This window comes from Pistacia vera, unplaced genomic scaffold (genome assembly GCF_008641045.1).
Source record: "Pistacia vera cultivar Batoury unplaced genomic scaffold, PisVer_v2 Contig190, whole genome shotgun sequence".
Lineage (NCBI taxonomy): Eukaryota > Viridiplantae > Streptophyta > Magnoliopsida > Sapindales > Anacardiaceae > Pistacia > Pistacia vera.
This window is the reverse complement of record NW_022195991.1, coordinates 2,429,708-2,450,292: the sequence shown is the minus strand read 5'-3', so window position 1 is coordinate 2,450,292 and position 20,585 is coordinate 2,429,708. Positions and strand designations below refer to the sequence as shown.

At 35.3% G+C, this 20,585-nt stretch overlaps 3 protein-coding genes across 3 annotated transcripts; all 3 read left to right on the top strand.

The window, feature by feature from the left end:
- The first annotated feature begins 669 nt into the window (after positions 1-669).
- Positions 670-12,668, top strand: LOC116127250 (E3 ubiquitin protein ligase DRIP2-like). The gene is made up of 8 exons (XM_031412891.1): positions 670-1,070; positions 1,483-1,582; positions 3,728-4,052; positions 4,149-4,654; positions 4,868-4,918; positions 5,546-5,618; positions 5,809-5,912; positions 12,452-12,668. Exons 1-8 carry the CDS (start codon positions 956-958, stop codon positions 12,516-12,518), a joined length of 1,341 nt encoding a protein of 446 aa, XP_031268751.1. The 5' UTR covers positions 670-955; the 3' UTR covers positions 12,519-12,668.
- On the top strand, positions 8,495-10,941 carry LOC116127249 (probable prefoldin subunit 4). Its single transcript, XM_031412890.1, has 3 exons — positions 8,495-8,611; positions 8,719-8,829; positions 10,549-10,941. The coding sequence occupies exons 1-3, from the start codon at positions 8,597-8,599 to the stop codon at positions 10,807-10,809; spliced, it is 387 nt and encodes a 128-aa protein (XP_031268750.1). The 5' UTR covers positions 8,495-8,596; the 3' UTR covers positions 10,810-10,941.
- A 3,748-nt stretch (positions 12,669-16,416) lies between the features above and the next one.
- LOC116127248 (E3 ubiquitin protein ligase DRIP1-like) lies at positions 16,417-18,887 on the top strand. Its single transcript, XM_031412889.1, has 5 exons — positions 16,417-16,795; positions 16,892-17,397; positions 17,611-17,661; positions 18,288-18,360; positions 18,560-18,887. Exons 1-5 carry the CDS (start codon positions 16,457-16,459, stop codon positions 18,731-18,733), a joined length of 1,143 nt encoding a protein of 380 aa, XP_031268749.1. The 5' UTR covers positions 16,417-16,456; the 3' UTR covers positions 18,734-18,887.
- The last annotated feature ends 1,698 nt before the right edge of the window (positions 18,888-20,585 follow it).

The window sequence follows — 20,585 nt, the reverse complement described above, 5'->3', positions numbered from 1 at the left end:
ACATTAGCATGTCCAAAGGTTTAAAATCTAGCAAAAACACTCTTGACAAATTATACATAAGTCTTTATAGGTTTAAAATCTTGCAAAAACACCTCAAATTACATTGTTGATGTCGACAACCTAGGCCAAACAAGGCCTATTTTCGACGTCAACAACACACCCCATCACCGCGAAAACTTTCCCCTCAGTCGCCTGACCAAAACCTATCTTACCCCACCCCCCTTCGCCTCGCCAATCACTGGCAACAACTCACTGTTGTCGCCATGCGACTTTTGCAATTTTCGGTCATTTCACTAATAAAAAATCACTCCGTCACCACCTTTTGACTTAGCGGCTCTTCCTCTTCAAAACCCCCCAACATCCTAGCCACCAAATGCTCGCCTATCGTTGTTCTCATCTTTAAGGTTTGCCATGAACAGTCGAAATTGGTAACCCAACCCGGTAAAGGCCCCGTATCCTAGTTCATAATAAAATAATATTTGTTATTAACCATTACAATACTTATGTGTCTAATGTCTTTGCAAAGAAGCCACTTATATATTCCAAAAATGGATACAAAAATTAAACGGAAATAAAATAGTATAAAAAATAAATAGGTTTAAAAGCATGCTTCAAAAAGCAAACTTTATCCATAACGAAAAAAATTGCTTAAAAACAAAACTCAAACTCAGCTCAAGTTGGTTGTGTTCAAACGGATGCGAAATCAGTGTGTGTTTCTGTCGACACTAAAACACGCTCCCTCATACAAAAAAACAATAAACAAGCTCCCTTTTCATGCCTTTTCTCCTCACCTTCTTTCTGTGTCCAAAAATCCAACAAACCCCACGTCGGTTTCTCTCTTATTCTCCTAACCCATCTCCAGATCCGTCTCCTTTTGTCGTAATTACTCGTGATTAGATGATTTATTCATAAAGATTCATTCTTTCGAGTTCACATAAATTTATAAGCGAGAGAGATGGCGGGGGCGGTGGTGAAAGTGAAGAGAGAGATACTAGAAGCATGCATGACATGCCCTCTTTGTAACAAGTTATTTAATGAAGCTACAACGATCTCTAAGTGTCTTCACACTTGTAAGATTTTTGTTTTTATGATTGGTTCTTTGTAGTTTATGCATGTTTCAGATTTTTTTCTTTTTATTTGGGGGGTTTTCTTATCTGCAAATTTGTTGATATCTTGATGTTCAAATTCTATGGTTTTTTTGGTTGATTTATGGAGATTGCTGAGATTATATAGCTTTCTACTCACTGGTTTTGTATAATTATGTAAGACCAATTATGGTGTTGGTTTAGGCTTCAAGTCTTCAGGTTGGCGAGTAATTTATTATGTTTATTAAGTTATGTAACTAAATCATGCTATGAGTACTGTATCTAGTTGCAATATTGAAGAAAATAGATGGCATTGCTTGTAGTGACTCACCCGTTCTTAAACAATTTTGGCTCCTGAAATTGTTGCTGATACATTGGATGTTGAAAATGAAACCAGTCTGCAAGAAGTGCGTATATGAGAAGCTCGCAGATGATGAAGTGGATTATTGTCCTGTATGCCATATTGATCTGGGCTGTCTTCCTGTGGAGAAGCTAAGGTTGGTTTCTAAGTTTGCTCTTTCTCTTTCTCATGAATTTTTGTGGCTAGAAAGTCAAATTAGGATATTTGTTTCATTTCCTGCGAGACAGAATTGTGGGTTGATTCATGGAGTTGTTGGTTCTAAGGTTCCATTGAGGAGGAAATCATTGAATTTTTAGGGTCATTTTATTGTGTTTAACCATTTATAAATGTTAATTTTGAGCTTACTGTTTCAGTTGAGAAAATTTTAAACTTATCCGAATCCTGCATTATTGATCATATTAGTTGACTATTTGCCAAGAAGAAACAATGCTGTATTAATAGTGTTGGAGAGTTTTTGGCTTCAGACTGCTTGGTCTGGTTGTTTGAAACACACCGCAATTCTAATTTTATTAAAATTGAACTTGGTTTTGGTAATGAGTTAAGTGACTATCACATCAAACACTCTAGGACTTATCCTCGCCTCTCTTCTGGATTTTTTTTTTTTTTGTGGTTCTCTTTTTCTCTAGTCATGCTTGGCTAGGACAGGTCTTATGGTCATATTTTTGTTTGTTCACACTTTATTGTCACATTTTCCTACCTTTTTCCCCCTACGTTCTTGCATTATCTTTTCTGTTTTTATATCCTTTTAATTGTTTACAGGATGATCTCTCTTCTTCTTTTACAGTTCTATGTTCTTCTCATCATCCCCATGCATAAGTTCCCTTATTGCATCAATCTAACCTCATTTTCATAGTTGTTTTGCGTTAATTTTGGCTACCTCCAGTTCTCTACCCTGATTGAAGCTTGTAGCCTTTGCTGTGTTTTCTATTCTATATACTCTGTGCATTATCAACCCATTTCTTTGGAAGCTCTGGAATTCTTCTTTTCATTCCATGGAGACCATTAGAAGACCTTCCTTTGCTTTTTTAATCTTCAGATGGGTGTAGCCATGCACTTCTATTTGATTAATTCTACTTTTCCTCAGCTTCAGTTTTAGGAACCAATTTTTTTTTGTGTGATACAGTAGAATTTGCATAAAAGAAGGCATGCTTTCTGAATCTTGCCCATAGTTCTTCAATAAACTCGCATTTGACCTTTCATTCAACTTGTATATCCGTAATATCCTCTGTTCTGCTACTCAGCAACCGTACTAACATGCTACTAACTTACAGTCCAATTGAACTTAACAAAGAGTCAACTCAAAATTATTAACTCATGTATCCATTTTTGTCATTCAGCTCTTTCTAGAGTTGCATCCTTTGCAAAGCCTTGTCAATCATGTATTTTGTTTTTCAACTTCTTGTTTGGGCATGGTTGGTTTGAACCGAACAAGCCTTATTGACAGTGTCTTGTTCTTCATTGAAGCCTGATTTACTTTATATTTATGTTGTTAGAGCACAACTTTCATTGTCAGAAGCTTTTTAACTGTGTTTTTATTGTTTCTCTCGTATCATTTCAGAGGTGTAGACCTTATCATCGTGTAGCTCAGATCTTATCCAGCTCCAAACTTGCATGACTAGAATTTTTTTAATCATATTATCTATAGCAGGGATATGTTAGAGGATTAATTAGAAAGCAAATGATGGTTGGTGTCTATGTTTGAAAAGCAATATTAAGCTACTCTGCAAATTTTGTTAGTATTATTTGTTTCTAAAGTGTAGTGCCTCTTCTCTGCCAAAAATGAAGCCATGCTTTAGCACAAAATGAGACTTCATTTAGCATTACGGGAAATTTTTTGATTGATCAATTTCAAATATGAAATCTGAATTTGTCCCTATCTCTTGAGTTTAAACCTAAGGGAATGTTTAAAATCTCATGAATTTTATGAAAAAGCTATCAAGCTTTTTTAGAAGTCAAGAGGGAGTACTTTGTCAAGTGAGAGCAAAAGTCTAACTTTAATATTTTGTTATGAATTTGAGTATTTGGGATTTTAAAATTAGAAACATAGGCTGGCTTCAGCCCCTTGGCAGACACCATATATGTGTTACTATGCAAGCAACCAAAGCAGTTTAAAGCAGCAAACTCCTTAATTGTGGTGACTTATGCCTCCTTAATTTGATAAAACTCTTGTTTTGTGGGTTCTTTTTTTGCTTACTTCTGGGAGAACATTTAGCTTGGTAGTGTAACTACTTTAGTTTTGCTTTTACATATGCATATCTTGAGTGTCTATGGAATTCAGCAGGGCAGACCACAATCTCCAAGATATAAGGGCTAAAATATTCCCGTATAGAAGAAGAAAGGTTCAAGCTCCTGAAGTTATGCCTTCTATTTCTCTACCAGCTAAAAGGAAGGAAAGATCACTATCATCATTGGTGGTCAGCACTCCCAAAGTGCCGCTGCAGACTGGCCTGACTGGAAAGAGGACAAAAGGCAGTGCAAGAAAGGCTGCTGCTTTACGAGGATGTGGTTTTGTTACTGAGGACAAGAAGGAAGATTCTGCTGAAGATCGTCCAACGAGATCAAGCTCACCGGATTCTTTTGTTAAAATTACACAAAATAAAAGGCAGGTAAAGGAGGTGGAACTCTGTTTTCTAAAATTTAACTTTAATTCTGATTATTCACATTTATTATATTAGCAGTTATTCATCCTTAAACTAATGCAGGATTCTTGCAAGGCTGAGCCTTATAATGAGCAAAGGGCTTATGAGGATACTGAGAATGATGTTGAAATGATGGAAGGGAAAGCTGATCTCTGGACACCCTTAAACTGTCTTGTTGAAGCTGCGAACAGAACCAAGTCCTCCAAGTCAAGTTCACAAGGGCTTTCTCTTGTCAAATCAGATCTGCAAAATGCCGCTGATTCTGAACTATATATGCCTGAAACCAAATCCAAAGTAGATTTGCCAAATGCTCCTGGCAGTGAAGTATGCTTGCCTAGATCCAAACTGAAAGAGCACGGACAGAATACAAAATTCCATGATGACAAGAATGGAAAAAGTTTACTTTCAGGACCTGTGAAGCGTAGAAGGTTGCGTGCAGCAGCAAAGAAAAGGGATGCTGAATCTAGTGAGTTGTGTGCTGCAGCAAAAGTCATGCTAGATGCTTCAGGAGCTAAGCATAAAAGAAGGAACAGTCCAGTCTGGTTCTCATTAGTTGCCTCAGAAGATCAGTAAGATGCTACTTAGAACCTTGATATAATCACTTGTTATCATATTTGGTTTATATGCTTCTTAGGGTCTGAACTTAATATTTAACGCAACCCCTATCCTACATCTTTAACACTTGAGGTAAAGCTCCAGTGCATATGGTATCTATTATTTGCAGAGCTTGATTTTTCAATTGCTTGAGTGCTAGTCTCTAATTTTATGGAAAATGGCTTCAGGAAAGATGATGCTTGCTTGCCACAGATCTCAGCATGCTACTTGAGGATAAAGTGAGTTTATTCAGATCTGTTACCTGCCTAGAGGGTTTGCTATTTGCTTTACACCTGTTGAACTTGTGGTTTAAGTCAACATTTTGATCATGTTTTAACACTTTTGGATGAGCTAATATTAAACTGTGAGATTGTTCTTGCTAGTACTGTTATGATGTTTATTGTAAGGTACGTTAAACTTCGGCAAGGGCCAAGTTGAAACTAAAGAGGGGTTAAGACACATTGCTGCCCTTATATGAAACTTATTATATCAAAAACTAGGTGATAGATTCAGGGTAGCATGTCCAAAAATTTTCATACGATTTGGAGGTTCTTTTTTTTTTTTTTCCTTTATGTCATCTTTGATAACTTGTATTTACAGAGTTTTTGCATACATTGTTTATTTCATTCCCTGTGCTTGTCAGTGAGTTCCCTTGAACCAATTTGTTTAAAAAAAAAAAAAAAAAAAAAAATTCAACTGGGTCATAATGGTGGGGCTTAATTTCTGACAAAGTTCAGATGATTTTTGTGATTATTGTTAGTTCTTTGTTTGCTCAAACATTTGGAGGCTTGATGAAGTTAGTCATTGACTGTTTTTCTATGCTTACAGAATATCTCATGCTCATGGCTTTTTGTGTGTTGGTCTAGGGATGGTAAAATGCCTGTCTCATTTATTCAGAAGTACCTTGTGAAGAAACTCGATCTCGACAGTGAAGCTGAGGCGAGTCCATGTCCTACCCTTTCCTCAAAACTGAGAAGATAGATTGAGTTACTCTGCGAAAGCATTCCACCATTTCTATGATACATGCTATAAGTTCCCAAAAACTTATGATATTTGATTACACTTTATGTTAATAAAACAGGCGTTTCCGGTACTTTATTCTTTCTAAGGTCGATGTAATCATCTTCAGGTGGAGTATTGTGCGGGGCCAGCCGTGCTTCCAACATTGCAGCTTCATAACTTAGTAGACCTGTGGTTTCGGACAGCATCAACAGCAAAGAAGGTACCTGCATCGTGGGCTCTTCGGCTAAGGACTTTGTAATGGTCTTGTCATACTGCGAAAAGTCCTCGTCCCATGAAACTCTCCTGCAAATATCTTTTACTGTATCAGTTATATATTTAAGTTATATATATTATTATTATAATATTGTAGAATCATCACAGCTATATGGACTAACAATATGGGGTTTGCTACTCATTTGTGTTTGTATCATACCCAATATTACACGTTAACTTGGATCTGTTGAGTTCTTTTCATTACATTTGTTTTACAGAGTGAATTTTCTGTTGTGTTTCTGGTTCGGGCAACTATTGTAATTCAAGTTGCAGGTGAATTCCTGAGATCAGTGTTTTAATAACCAACCCAGGGTGAACCTGCAAAGTTGTCAGGTCCCGGTTGACCAGTTTAACCAGCTTGACCGGGTGGTCAAAAGTTTAAATTCAGAAATCACCATTAAGTCCTATAGGTTTGAAATTTAGTAAACACACCCCAAATAAAATCGAGTGACTGTTGCAGCGACACCACCAAATGCAATCTAGTCATCTCCTAAGCCATTCTCCAGAAAATCTACTCGAATTTGGTCGGTCAGATCTCCACCGTCGTTGACAACCAGGTACATCTCACCACGTAGGTGTCGACAACTTTCCATCATCATGAAATACTCTCTTAGTCTCTGACCAACTCATTCACCCCATTTCTTGTCTCGCCAATCGTCAACAAAAGCTGGTTGTGTTGTTGTGGTTTTTTTTTTCGATCAATTCACTCACGAAAATCATATATGTCGCACCCATTACTCATCGACTTTCCTTCAAAAGCTAACATCCGGCTTCAATTGTTTGATCACCTCCCATTTCTAGATTTTTGGTAATAGGAAAGTTGCTAAACCCAATGAAGGCAAGTCTGGTTGAACGGTTCAACCAGACGACGGGTTGGGTTTTAAAACATTGTTTGAGATTATAAGGAGAATCAATCTTAGTCTTTGGTTGGATAGCATGTCCAAATTTCAGTTGTGAATTGTATTTGTTAAATTCGTGTCTTCATGTTATAGCAAAATGAAAGTGGGCAATGGCTTACAAGAAATTGAGACTGTAAAACGAATCATTAATTAAATTTGGAATATATATAAAAAAAAGTATCTAGAATATTGAGAGATTGCTGATCAAATATAAATTAATATTGTTTACTTATATTTAGTCAAACTCGTAAAAGAGTCTATAAAAATATGAGTTATCTTTTGATCAAATAAATAATTTCACTAGTCTTGTTCTAAAGTTTTAAAACTTTGACATAACAATAATTAAGTAAACGACTTTTTCCCACCCTTCAAAATATTACTTTCCCATGCACAGTCGGTTTTGAGAGTGAAAATTAACTTCGTCGCGACTATTTGAACCTATGGTCTTCTCTCTACAAAACTTCTCTCACTCAAACATTTGATTTCTTGTCGAATGCCGATCACTATAATTAGCTAATTTTTAGTTGATTTTGGTGACAAATAGTCAATCGGTTATCACCATTTGATTTATTGGCCTCTACTCCAAAAAGTCTCTCTTATCTTGACTTTTGGTAACTTGTCGAATGTTGACTGAGAAAGGAAAATATATTTTGGATATTAATGAATATAAACTTTTGGTGGGAAAATAGTATTTTAAAACTTTTTTGGTGGGAAATCATTGAGACAAACCCTAGGTGGGAAAAAGTCATTTACTTTAATAATAATGGCTCCGTTTGGTTCACATTTTTGCGTTTTTGGGAAATTTTTTTTGAAAAAAGTTAAAAAAAAGTTGAATTGGGCGGGTATTACGATGTAGATTTACAAATTAATAAAATACCCCCTATGTTTGTTTATTTACAAAACACCCCTATAATAAAACATTAAAAGTTAACAAAAACATCTGCAACCCACCCTCAAATACGGACAGTCGGCCACCACCGTCGGAAGGTGGCCGGAGTGTCTTTACAATTTCTAAAAAAAATATTTAGGGGTGTTTAGTTAAATTAATAAATTTAGGAGGTTTAAAAGAAATTAAAAAATATAGAATAATATTTTGGGGATAATGACATTTTACTGTTTAACTTTTTTGGGAATACTAAAAGTAGTATTCTGAAAATTGAAACAAACGAAGCCAATATAGCAAGAGCAGTTACGCAAAATCTATGCACTTGAACTGTTATAATTTTATTTTTTAAAATTGAATTTTAAAATTACATAATAAATTCTGCCTATTATATGACATGTAATGTAATATATTCTATAGGAAAATTTTCAGGTGGAAATATCTTTAAATTTTTGCATTAAAGTTAGAAATTAGTTTTTTCGACCATATTAGATTCACATGTAAAAAATTTCATGATATTTACTCTAATTTTTTTTTATATAATATTGTAAACACCCTGATTTAATTGAATATATATTTCAAAGTAGCTATGCATATTCAAGAATTACTGCCAACCTTTTTTGTGGAAAAAAAAGAAAAAAAAAAAAGTTGAAGAAAAAAGGTTATATCAGTAAATAAAAATACCAAGAGATCCTCAATAATCTGTCGAATTTATATAAAACCCAAAAGTGATGATTTTCCCCTAAATCCCCCAACAGCTCTATGTAGTAAGTGAACATAAACTCTTCGCTGTGTTTCTCTGCAGACAACTCAACAAAACAACACTCGAGCTTCACTTTTGCGTCTTTCTTGAATCAAGCATGCAACAAGAACAGGTAATAAAAAGCCCTTGTGAAACTTTTATATGGTGCATTATGTTGGTTTTTCATCATTTTTTTCTCAGGTAATTTAGTGGTTTTAAATATACTTTTTTTATGTAAAGGGTGGAAAATCTGACACGCAAGTGACATGGGAAGATCAACAGAACATCAACAAATTTGGAAGATTAAATAACAGATTCCATGAGCTTGAAGACGAAATCAAGATCGCCAAGGTTTCGTCTCTTTTGATTACTCTTGGGTTTATTTTACTTTTATTTAATTTATGGCTTTTGGATTGTAAAGATTTAGTTTTTGCTGTGTCATATTAGTGAGTGTTGAAAGTAATAGCAACCCAGATTTAGTTTAAGTTTTAATTGTAAGGTATTATATGTGTGTTGGTAAAGAGAAAAGCCCACTTCTTGTTTTGATTTCTTTGTAGGTATTCTTCGTATATTTATGTCTGTGTTTGGAAAATTGTATTTTGGGTATGCGAAGAAAGTTTTTGAGTCTCTGTTATCTTTAGATTGTGGCTGATTTTCGATTAGTTCGTTTTGGATAACTTTATGTTCAGAAGAAGCCAACTTTTAAGCTGAGTGAATGAGTGAGAGTTGCTTAGGCCTTGTTTAATGTGAAAATTAATGAGTTGGTAATAATATAAATTTGAGTTTGATTATTTGCCTTAAAACTCTTAAATGAGATGTTTGGTGGATAGAAACAATACTGGAAGCATCTCCAGTATCGATTGCAAATATCTTGGTTCACTGAGTTTGATTGAAATTTTTGGATAATATATCAGAAGCTCAGTCATTCAGCTGATCCATGATTTGAGTTGTTCTTTTTAGGTTTAGCCGGGATTTTGAAAGAAAAGGAAGAAAGAAATCACAGTTTTTTCTTCTCTCATTCCATGATGATGTGTAAACTAGAAAATTACGACGAGCTAAAGATAATGCTGTGGTGAATAGTATGAGAATGCCATGTTATATATTGCTTCTCTTGTGAACAAAATCAAGTAATTTTCGTTCTTATTGCTTTCTCTATGTGGTTGTAGAAATTTAAGAGGCTTAAGTGGTTTGGATGTTTATATAGACATCAAAAAGTTCTAGTGGTATTGTTGAAACCTGGACTTGATATCTTTACCTTTCACCGTATGTTACATGGCATGGTATTAATTTTTTTTTTCTGGGATATTTAGCAAATTGAGCATATATGAAGGACAGCAAATCAGGTTGAAGGTCTTAGTGATGTAATATGGAAGGCAGAGATTATATGTGGTAAAACAGTTGTATTAGAGAAATTTTTACAGATAGTCAAACAATTTTTCTTGAAAAGAATCATGCAAATTTACATTTGTGGAAGTCATGTTTAGCCTAAGATTATATCTATATCAAGTTGATGTAATTGAAGTTATAAAAGATGCTGTTTCATTTTTATAATGCCAGTAGCTAGACCTGTTAATGCTGGCGGTTATATGCCAAAAGTATATGGTCAGGAGCTATAGAGTTTATTGTTGGTTACTTTTAGTTGTATGGTTTGTGTTGTCTAAACGAGTTTATTCTGATATTTAGAACTATTGGATAGAAAGGGAAGAAAGCCCGCTAGCAGAAACCTCTTGCAAATTTTTCTGAGGGAGAAATCGTAGTTTGAGTTTTCTTTCTTCCAATATGCACCTTAGCCATTCTCTAGACTCCCAATATGGCTTGTACGTATCAACTTCTGATATGGCATATGCAGAAGTATGTATATTGCCTCCGTTTTTTCATTTTAGAACTTTTGCAATTTCTCATAGTAGCTTTACAGGTCTTTTTTCTCTCAACAAGACTTGGAAGTAACCTATGTTGCATTCCTTCTGACTGTTTTTATCATATTCAGTCCCTCATTTAGCAACATTTGTTTGATGCTTCTTGGTTTCTTATTTGATTCCCTTTCTGACTTGCGTGTGTTATTTTCTAAAGGAAACAAATGAGAACCTGGAGGACGCAGGCAATGAATTGATTCTGACGGATGAAGATATTGTCCGGTTCCAAATAGGAGAAGTCTTTGCCCATGTGCCGAAGGAAGAAGTAGAGACCAGGATAGAAGAGATGAAAGAGGTGACTAGTAAGAAGTTGGAAAAACTTGAGGAAGAGAAGGAATCTATAGTTGCCCAAATGGCGGAGTTGAAGAAGATTCTATATGGGAAATTCAAGGACTCTATCAATCTAGAGGAGGATTAGTCGGCTATGAATTGTTATTTCCCTGTAATTCGGCTGCCTTTTGCTTTGGTCTTTATATGATTCTCCTTTTCCAAGAATTACCGACTTACTTCAGTAGTTTGTATGGACATCATATTTGTAGACATTTCGACAGTTCAAAAGTAATTTGCCGAAATAAATACTCCTGGCAGTGAAGTATGCTTGCCTAGATCCAAACTGAAAAGCACGGACAGAATACAAAATTCCATGATGACAAGAATGGAAAAAGTTTACTTTCAGGACCTGTGAACGTAGAAGGTTGCGTGCAGCAGCAAAGAAAAGGGATCTGATCTAGTGAGTTGTGTGCTGCAGCAAAAGTCATGCTAGATGCTTCAGGAGCTAACCTAAAGAAGAACAGTCCAGTCTGGTTCTCATTAGTTCCTCAAAGATCAGTAAGACTACTTAGACCCTTGATATAATCACTTGTATCATATTTGGTTTATATGCTTCTTAGGGTCTGACTTAATATTTAACGCAACCCCATCCTACATCTTTAACACTTGAGGTAAAGCTCCAGTGCATATGGTATCTATTATTGCAGAGCTTGATTTTTCAATTGCTTGAGTGCTAGTCTCTAATTTTATGGAAAATGGCTTCAGGAAAGATGATGCTTGCTTGCCACATCTCCAGCATGCTACTTGAGGATAAGTGAGTTTATTCGATCTGTTACCTGCCTAGAGGTGGCTATTTGCTTTACACCTGTTGAACTTGTGGTTTAAGTCAACATTTTGATCATGTTTTAACACTTTGGATGAGCTAATATTAAACTGTGAGATTGTTCTTGCTAGTACTGTTATGATGTTTATTGTAGGTACGTTAACTTCGGCAAGGGCCAAGTTGAAACTAAAGAGGGGTTAGACACATTGCTGCCCTTAATGAAACTTATTATATCAAAACTAGGTGATAGATTCAGGGTGCATGTCCAAAAATTTTCATACGATTTGGAGATTCTTTTTTTTTTTTTCCTTTATGTCATCTTTGATAACTTGATTTTACAGAGTTTTTGCATACATTGTTTATTTCATTCCCGTGTCTTGTCAGTGAGTTCCCTTGAACCAATTTGTTTGAAAAAAAAAAAAAAATTCAACTGGGTCACTAATTGGTGGCTTAATTTCTGACAAAGTTCAGATGATTTTTGTGATTATTGTTAGTTCTTTTTGCTCAAACATTTGGAGGCTTGATGAAGTTAGTCATTGACTGTAATTTTCTATGCTTAGCAGAATATCTCATGCTCACTGGCTTTTTTGTGTGTTGGTCATAGGGATGGTAAAATGCCTGTCTCATTTATTCAGAAGTACCTTGTGAAGAAACTCATCTCGACAGTGAAGCTGAGCGAGTCCATGTCCTACCCTTTCCTCAAAACTGAGAAGATTAGATTGAGTTACTCTGCGAAAGCATTCCACCATTTCTATATCTGCTATAAGTTCCCAAAAACTTATGATATTTTGATTACACTTTATGTTAATAAAACAGCGTTTCCTGGTACTTTATTCTTTCTAAGGTCGACTGTAATCATCTTCAGGTGGAGATATTGTCCGGGGCCAGCCATTGCTTCCAACTTGCAGCTTCATAACTTAGTAGACCTGTGGTTTCGGACAGCATCAACAGCAAAGAATACCTGCATCATGGGCTCTTCGGCTAAGGACTTTGTAATGGTCTTGTCATACTGCAGAAAAGTCCTCGTCCCATGAAACTCTCCTGCAAATTATCTTTTACTGTATCAGTTATATATTTAAGTTATATATATATTATTATAATATTGTAGAATCATCACAGCTATATGGACTAACAATATGGGGTTTGCTACTCATTTGTGTTTGTATCATACCCAATATTACACGTTAGGATCTTTTGAGTTCTTTTCATTACATTTTTTTTTACAGAGTGAATTTTCTGTTGTGTTCTGGTTCGGGCAACTATTGTAATTCAAGTTGCAGGTGAATTCCTGAATCATGTTTTAATAACCAACCCAGGGTGAAACCTGCAAAGTTGTCAGGTCCTGGGTTGACCAGTTTAACCAGCTTGCCGGGTGGCTAAAGTTTAAAATTCAGTAAATGCACCATTAAGTCCCTATAGGTTTGAATTTAGTAAACACCCCAAAACAATAATCGACAGTCGACTTTTAGCAACAGACACCACCAAATGCAATCTTGTCATCCCCTAAGCCATTCTCCAGAAAATCTACTCAAGATTTGGTCGGTCAGATCTCACCATTGTCGTCATTGACAACCCAGGTACATCTCACCACGTAGGTGTCGACAACCCTTTCTATCATCATGAATCTCTCTTAGTCTCCTGACCTAGACTCATTTCACCCCACTTCTGTTTGTCTCGCCAATCGTCAACAAAAGCTGGTTGATGTTGTTGTGGGTTTTTTTTTAATTTCCATCAATTCACTCACCGAAAATCATATCCGTCGCCACCATTATACTCATCGATCTTTCTCTTCAAAAGCCCTAACATCCCGGTATTCAATTATTGTCAATCACCCTCCATTTCTAGGATTTTTGGTAAAGTAGAAAGTTGCTAACCCAACCCATGAAGGCTACAAGTCTTGGTTGAATCGGTTCAACCGAACGGATCCGATTGGGTTTTAAAACATTGTTTGAGATTACAGAGAGAATCCAATCTGAGTCTTTGGCTTGGATAGCATGTCCAATTTCAGTTGTGATTGTATTTGTTAATTCGTGTCTTCATGTTTAGCAAAATGACAGTGGTTTGCAATGGCTTACAAAATTGAGAACTGTAAAACGAATCATTAATTAAATTTGGAATATATATAAAAAAAATTATCTAGAATATTGGAGATTGCTGATCAATATAAATTAATATTGTTTACTTATATTTATGTCAAACTCGTAAAAGAGTCTATAAATATGAGTTATCTTTTGATCAAATAATAATTTCACTAGTCTTGTTCTAAAGTTTTAAAACTTTGACATAACAATAATTAAGTAAACGACTTTTTGCCACCCTTCAAAATATTACTTTCCCATGCACAGTCGGTTTTAGAGTGAAAATAACTTCGTCGCGACTATTTGAACCTATGGTCTTCTCTCTACAAACTCCTCTCAGTCAAACACTTGATTTCTCGTCGAATATCGATCATCATAATAAACTAATTTTTAGTTGATTTTGGTGACAAATAGTCAATCGGTTATCACCATTCGATCTATCGGCCTCTACTCCAAAAGTCTCTCTTATCTTGACTTTTGGTAACTTGTCGAATGCTGGCTGAGAAAGGAAAATGTATTTTGGTATTTATGAATATAAACTTTTGGATGGGAAAGTAGTATTTTAAACATTTTTGGTGGGAAATTATTAGTAAACCTTAGGTGGGAAAAGTCATTTACTTTAATATAATATAGCAAGAAGTTATGCGAAATCTATGCACTTCAACTGTTTCTAATTTTATTTTTTAAAATTGAATTTTAAAATTACATAATAAATTATGCCTTTATATGACTGTAATGTAATATATTCTATAGGAAATTTGCAGGTGGAAATACTTTAAATTTTTGCATTAAAGTTAGAAATTAGTTTTTTCGACCATATTAGATTCACATGTAAAAATTTCATGATATTTACTCTAATTTTTTTTTATATAAATTGTAAACACCCTGATTTAATTGAATATATTTCAAAGTAGCTATGCATATTCAGAATTACTGCCAACCTTTTTTGTGAAAAAAAGAAAAAAAAAAGTTGAAGAAAAAGGTTATATCAGTAAATAAAAATACCAAGATCCTCATAATTTGTTGAGTTTATATAAACCCAAAAGTGATGATTTTCCCAGTTAATAGTGTTGGAGAGTTTTTGGCTTCAGACTGCTTGGTCTGGTTGTTTGAAACACACCGCAATTCTAATTTTATTAAAATTGAACTTGGTTTTGGTAATGAGTTAAGTGACTATCACATCAAACACTCTAGGACTTATCCTCGCCTCTCTTCTGGATTTTTTTTTTTTTTGTGGTTCTCTTTTTCTCTAGTCATGCTTGGCTAGGACAGGTCTTATGGTCATATTTTTGTTTGTTCACACTTTATTGTCACATTTTCCTACCTTTTTCCCCCTACGTTCTTGCATTATCTTTTCTGTTTTTATATCCTTTTAATTGTTTACAGGATGATCTCTCTTCTTCTTTTACAGTTCTATGTTCTTCTCATCATCCCCATGCATAAGTTCCCTTATTGCATCAATCTAACCTCATTTTCATAGTTGTTTTGCGTTAATTTTGGCTACCTCCAGTTCTCTACCCTGATTGAAGCTTGTAGCCTTTGCTGTGTTTTCTATTCTATATACTCTGTGCATTATCAACCCATTTCTTTGGAAGCTCTGGAATTCTTCTTTTCATTCCATGGAGACCATTAGAAGACCTTCCTTTGCTTTTTTAATCTTCAGATGGGTGTAGCCATGCACTTCTATTTGATTAATTCTACTTTTCCTCAGCTTCAGTTTTAGGAACCAATTTTTTTTTGTGTGATACAGTAGAATTTGCATAAAAGAAGGCATGCTTTCTGAATCTTGCCCATAGTTCTTCAATAAACTCGCATTTGACCTTTCATTCAACTTGTATATCCGTAATATCCTCTGTTCTGCTACTCAGCAACCGTACTAACATGCTACTAACTTACAGTCCAATTGAACTTAACAAAGAGTCAACTCAAAATTATTAACTCATGTATCCATTTTTGTCATTCAGCTCTTTCTAGAGTTGCATCCTTTGCAAAGCCTTGTCAATCATGTATTTTGTTTTTCAACTTCTTGTTTGGGCATGGTTGGTTTGAACCGAACAAGCCTTATTGACAGTGTCTTGTTCTTCATTGAAGCCTGATTTACTTTATATTTATGTTGTTAGAGCACAACTTTCATTGTCAGAAGCTTTTTAACTGTGTTTTTATTGTTTCTCTCGTATCATTTCAGAGGTGTAGACCTTATCATCGTGTAGCTCAGATCTTATCCAGCTCCAAACTTGCATGACTAGAATTTTTTTAATCATATTATCTATAGCAGGGATATGTTAGAGGATTAATTAGAAAGCAAATGATGGTTGGTGTCTATGTTTGAAAAGCAATATTAAGCTACTCTGCAAATTTTGTTAGTATTATTTGTTTCTAAAGTGTAGTGCCTCTTCTCTGCCAAAAATGAAGCCATGCTTTAGCACAAAATGAGACTTCATTTAGCATTACGGGAAATTTTTTGATTGATCAATTTCAAATATGAAATCTGAATTTGTCCCTATCTCTTGAGTTTAAACCTAAGGGAATGTTTAAAATCTCATGAATTTTATGAAAAAGCTATCAAGCTTTTTTAGAAGTCAAGAGGGAGTACTTTGTCAAGTGAGAGCAAAAGTCTAACTTTAATATTTTGTTATGAATTTGAGTATTTGGGATTTTAAAATTAGAAACATAGGCTGGCTTCAGCCCCTTGGCAGACACCATATATGTGTTACTATGCAAGCAACCAAAGCAGTTTAAAGCAGCAAACTCCTTAATTGTGGTGACTTATGCCTCCTTAATTTGATAAAACTCTTGTTTTGTGGGTTCTTTTTTTGCTTACTTCTGGGAGAACATTTAGCTTGGTAGTGTAACTACTTTAGTTTTGCTTTTACATATGCATATCTTGAGTGTCTATGGAATTCAGCAGGGCAGACCACAATCTCCAAGATATAAGGGCTAAAATATTCCCGTATAGAAGAAGAAAGGTTCAAGCTCCTGAAGTTATGCCTTCTATTTCTCTACCAGCTAAAAGGAAGGAAAGATCACTATCATCATTGGTGGTCAGCACTCCCAAAGTGCCGCTGCAGACTGGCCTGACTGGAAAGAGGACAAAAGGCAGTGCAAGAAAGGCTGCTGCTTTACGAGGATGTGGTTTTGTTACTGAGGACAAGAAGGAAGATTCTGCTGAAGATCGTCCAACGAGATCAAGCTCACCGGATTCTTTTGTTAAAATTACACAAAATAAAAGGCAGGTAAAGGAGGTGGAACTCTGTTTTCTAAAATTTAACTTTAATTCTGATTATTCACATTTATTATATTAGCAGTTATTCATCCTTAAACTAATGCAGGATTCTTGCAAGGCTGAGCCTTATAATGAGCAAAGGGCTTATGAGGATACTGAGAATGATGTTGAAATGATGGAAGGGAAAGCTGATCTCTGGACACCCTTAAACTGTCTTGTTGAAGCTGCGAACAGAACCAAGTCCTCCAAGTCAAGTTCACAAGGGCTTTCTCTTGTCAAATCAGATCTGCAAAATGCCGCTGATTCTGAACTATATATGCCTGAAACCAAATCCAAAGTAGATTTGCCAAATGCTCCTGGCAGTGAAGTATGCTTGCCTAGATCCAAACTGAAAGAGCACGGACAGAATACAAAATTCCATGATGACAAGAATGGAAAAAGTTTACTTTCAGGACCTGTGAAGCGTAGAAGGTTGCGTGCAGCAGCAAAGAAAAGGGATGCTGAATCTAGTGAGTTGTGTGCTGCAGCAAAAGTCATGCTAGATGCTTCAGGAGCTAAGCATAAAAGAAGGAACAGTCCAGTCTGGTTCTCATTAGTTGCCTCAGAAGATCAGTAAGATGCTACTTAGAACCTTGATATAATCACTTGTTATCATATTTGGTTTATATGCTTCTTAGGGTCTGAACTTAATATTTAACGCAACCCCTATCCTACATCTTTAACACTTGAGGTAAAGCTCCAGTGCATATGGTATCTATTATTTGCAGAGCTTGATTTTTCAATTGCTTGAGTGCTAGTCTCTAATTTTATGGAAAATGGCTTCAGGAAAGATGATGCTTGCTTGCCACAGATCTCAGCATGCTACTTGAGGATAAAGTGAGTTTATTCAGATCTGTTACCTGCCTAGAGGGTTTGCTATTTGCTTTACACCTGTTGAACTTGTGGTTTAAGTCAACATTTTGATCATGTTTTAACACTTTTGGATGAGCTAATATTAAACTGTGAGATTGTTCTTGCTAGTACTGTTATGATGTTTATTGTAAGGTACGTTAAACTTCGGCAAGGGCCAAGTTGAAACTAAAGAGGGGTTAAGACACATTGCTGCCCTTATATGAAACTTATTATATCAAAAACTAGGTGATAGATTCAGGGTAGCATGTCCAAAAATTTTCATACGATTTGGAGGTTCTTTTTTTTTTTTTTCCTTTATGTCATCTTTGATAACTTGTATTTACAGAGTTTTTGCATACATTGTTTATTTCATTCCCTGTGCTTGTCAGTGAGTTCCCTTGAACCAATTTGTTTGAAAAAAAAAAAAAATTCAACTGGGTCACTAATTGGTGGCTTAATTTCTGACAAAGTTTCAGATGATTTTTGTGATTATTGTTAGTTCTTTGTTTGCTCAAACATTTGGAGGCTTGATGAAGTTAGTCATTGACTGTAATTTTCTATGCTTATCAGAATATCTCATGCTCACTGGCTTTTTTGTGTGTTGGTCATAGGGATGGTAAAATGCCTGTCTCATTTATTCAGAAGTACCTTGTGAAGAAACTCGATCTCGACAGTGAAGCTGAGGCGAGTCCATGTCCTACCCTTTCCTCAAAACTGAGAATGATTAGATTGAGTTACTCTGCGAAAGCATTCCACCATTTCTATATGATACATGCTATAAGTTCCCAAAAACTTATGATATTTTGATTACACTTTATGTTAATAAAACAAGCGTTTCCTGGTACTTCATTCTTTCTAAGGGTCGAATGTAATCATCTTACAGGTGGAGATATTGTGCCGGGGCCAGCCGGTGCTTCCAACATTGCAGCTTCATAACTTAGTAGACCTGTGGTTTCGGACAGCATCAACAGCAAAGAAGGTACCTGCATCAGTGGGCTCTTCGGCTAAGGACTTTGTAATGGTCTTGTCATACTGCAGAAAAGTCCTCGTCCCATGAAACTCTCCTGCAAATTATCTTTTACTGTATCAGTTATATATTTAAGTTATATATATATTATTATAATATTGTAGAATCATCACAGCTATATGGACTAACAATATGGGGTTTGCTACTCATTTGTGTTTGTATCATACCCAATATTACACGTTACACTTGCGGGATCTGTTGAGTTCTTTTCATTACATTTGTTTTTACAGAGTGAATTTTCTGTTTGTGTTCTGGTTCGGGCAACTATTGTAATTCAAGTTGCATGGTGAATTCCTGAGATCAGTGTTTTAATAACCAACCCAGGGTGAAACCTGACAAAGTTGTCAGGTCCCGGATTGACCAGTTTAACCAGCTTAACCGGGTGGTCAAAAGTTTAATATTCAGCAAATACACCATTAAGTACCTATAGGTTTGAAATTTAGTAAACACACCCCAAATACAAATCGACGGTTGACTGGTTGGTGGCAGCGACACACCAAATGCAATCTCAGTCATCTCCTAAGCCATTCTCCAGAAAATCTACTCAAGATTTGGTCGGCCAGATCTCACCACCGTCGTTGACAACCTAGGTTACATCTCACCACCGTAGGTGTCGACAACCATTTCCATCATCACGAAAATACTCTCTTTAGTCTCTTGACCAAAACTCATCTCACCCCATTTCTGTTCGTCTCGCCAATCGTCAACAAAAGCTGGTTGTTGTTGTTGTGAGTTTTTTTTTATTTCCGATCAATTCACTCACTGAAAATCATATATGTCGTCACCATTGCACTCATCGACCCTTTCTCTTCAAAAGCCTTAACATCTCGGCCTTCAATTGTTCACTGATCACCGTCCCATTTCTAAGATTTTTGGTAAATAGGAAAGTTGCTAACACGGCCAATGAAGGCCGCAAGTCTTGGTTGAACCGGTTCAACCAGACGAGTCGGGTTGGGTTTTAAAACATTGTTTGAGATTATAAAGGGAATTCAATCTTAGTCTTTGGTTTGGATAGCATGTCCAAATTTCAGTTGTGAATTGTATTTGTTAAATTCGTGTCTTCATGTTATAGCAAAATGACAAGTGGTTTGCAATGGCTTACAAGAAATTGAGAACTGTAAAACGAATCATTAATTAAATTTGGAATATATATAAAAAAAATTATCTAGAATATTGAGAGATTGCTGATCAAATATAAATTAATATTGTTTACTTATATTTAGTCAAACTCGTAAAAAGAGTCTATAAAAATATGAGTTATCTTTTGATCAAATAAATAATTTCACTAGTCTTGTTCTAAAGTTTTAAAACTTTGACATAACAATAATTAAGTAAACGACTTTTTGCCACCCTTCAAAATATTACTTTCCCATGCACAGTCGGTTTTGAGAGTGAAAATTAACTTCGTCGCGACTATTTGAACCTATGGTCTTCTCTCTACAAAACTCCTCTCAGTCAAACACTTGATTTCTCGTCGAATATCGATCATCATAAATAACTAATTTTTAGTTGATTTTGGTGACAAATAGTCAATCGGTTATCACCATTCGATCTATCGGCCTCTACTCCAAAAAGTCTCTCTTATCTTGACTTTTGGTAACTTGTCGAATGCTGGCTGAGAAAGGAAAATGTATTTTGGATATTTATGAATATAAACTTTTGGATGGGAAAGTAGTATTTTAAAACATTTTTGGTGGGAAATTATTAAGGTAAACCTTAGGTGGGAAAAAGTCATTTACTTTAATAATAATATAGCAAGAGAAGTTATGCGAAATCTATGCACTTCAACTGTTCTAATTTTATTTTTTAAAATTGAATTTTAAAATTACATAATAAATTATGCCTATTATATGACATGTAAGGAAAATATATTCTATGGAAA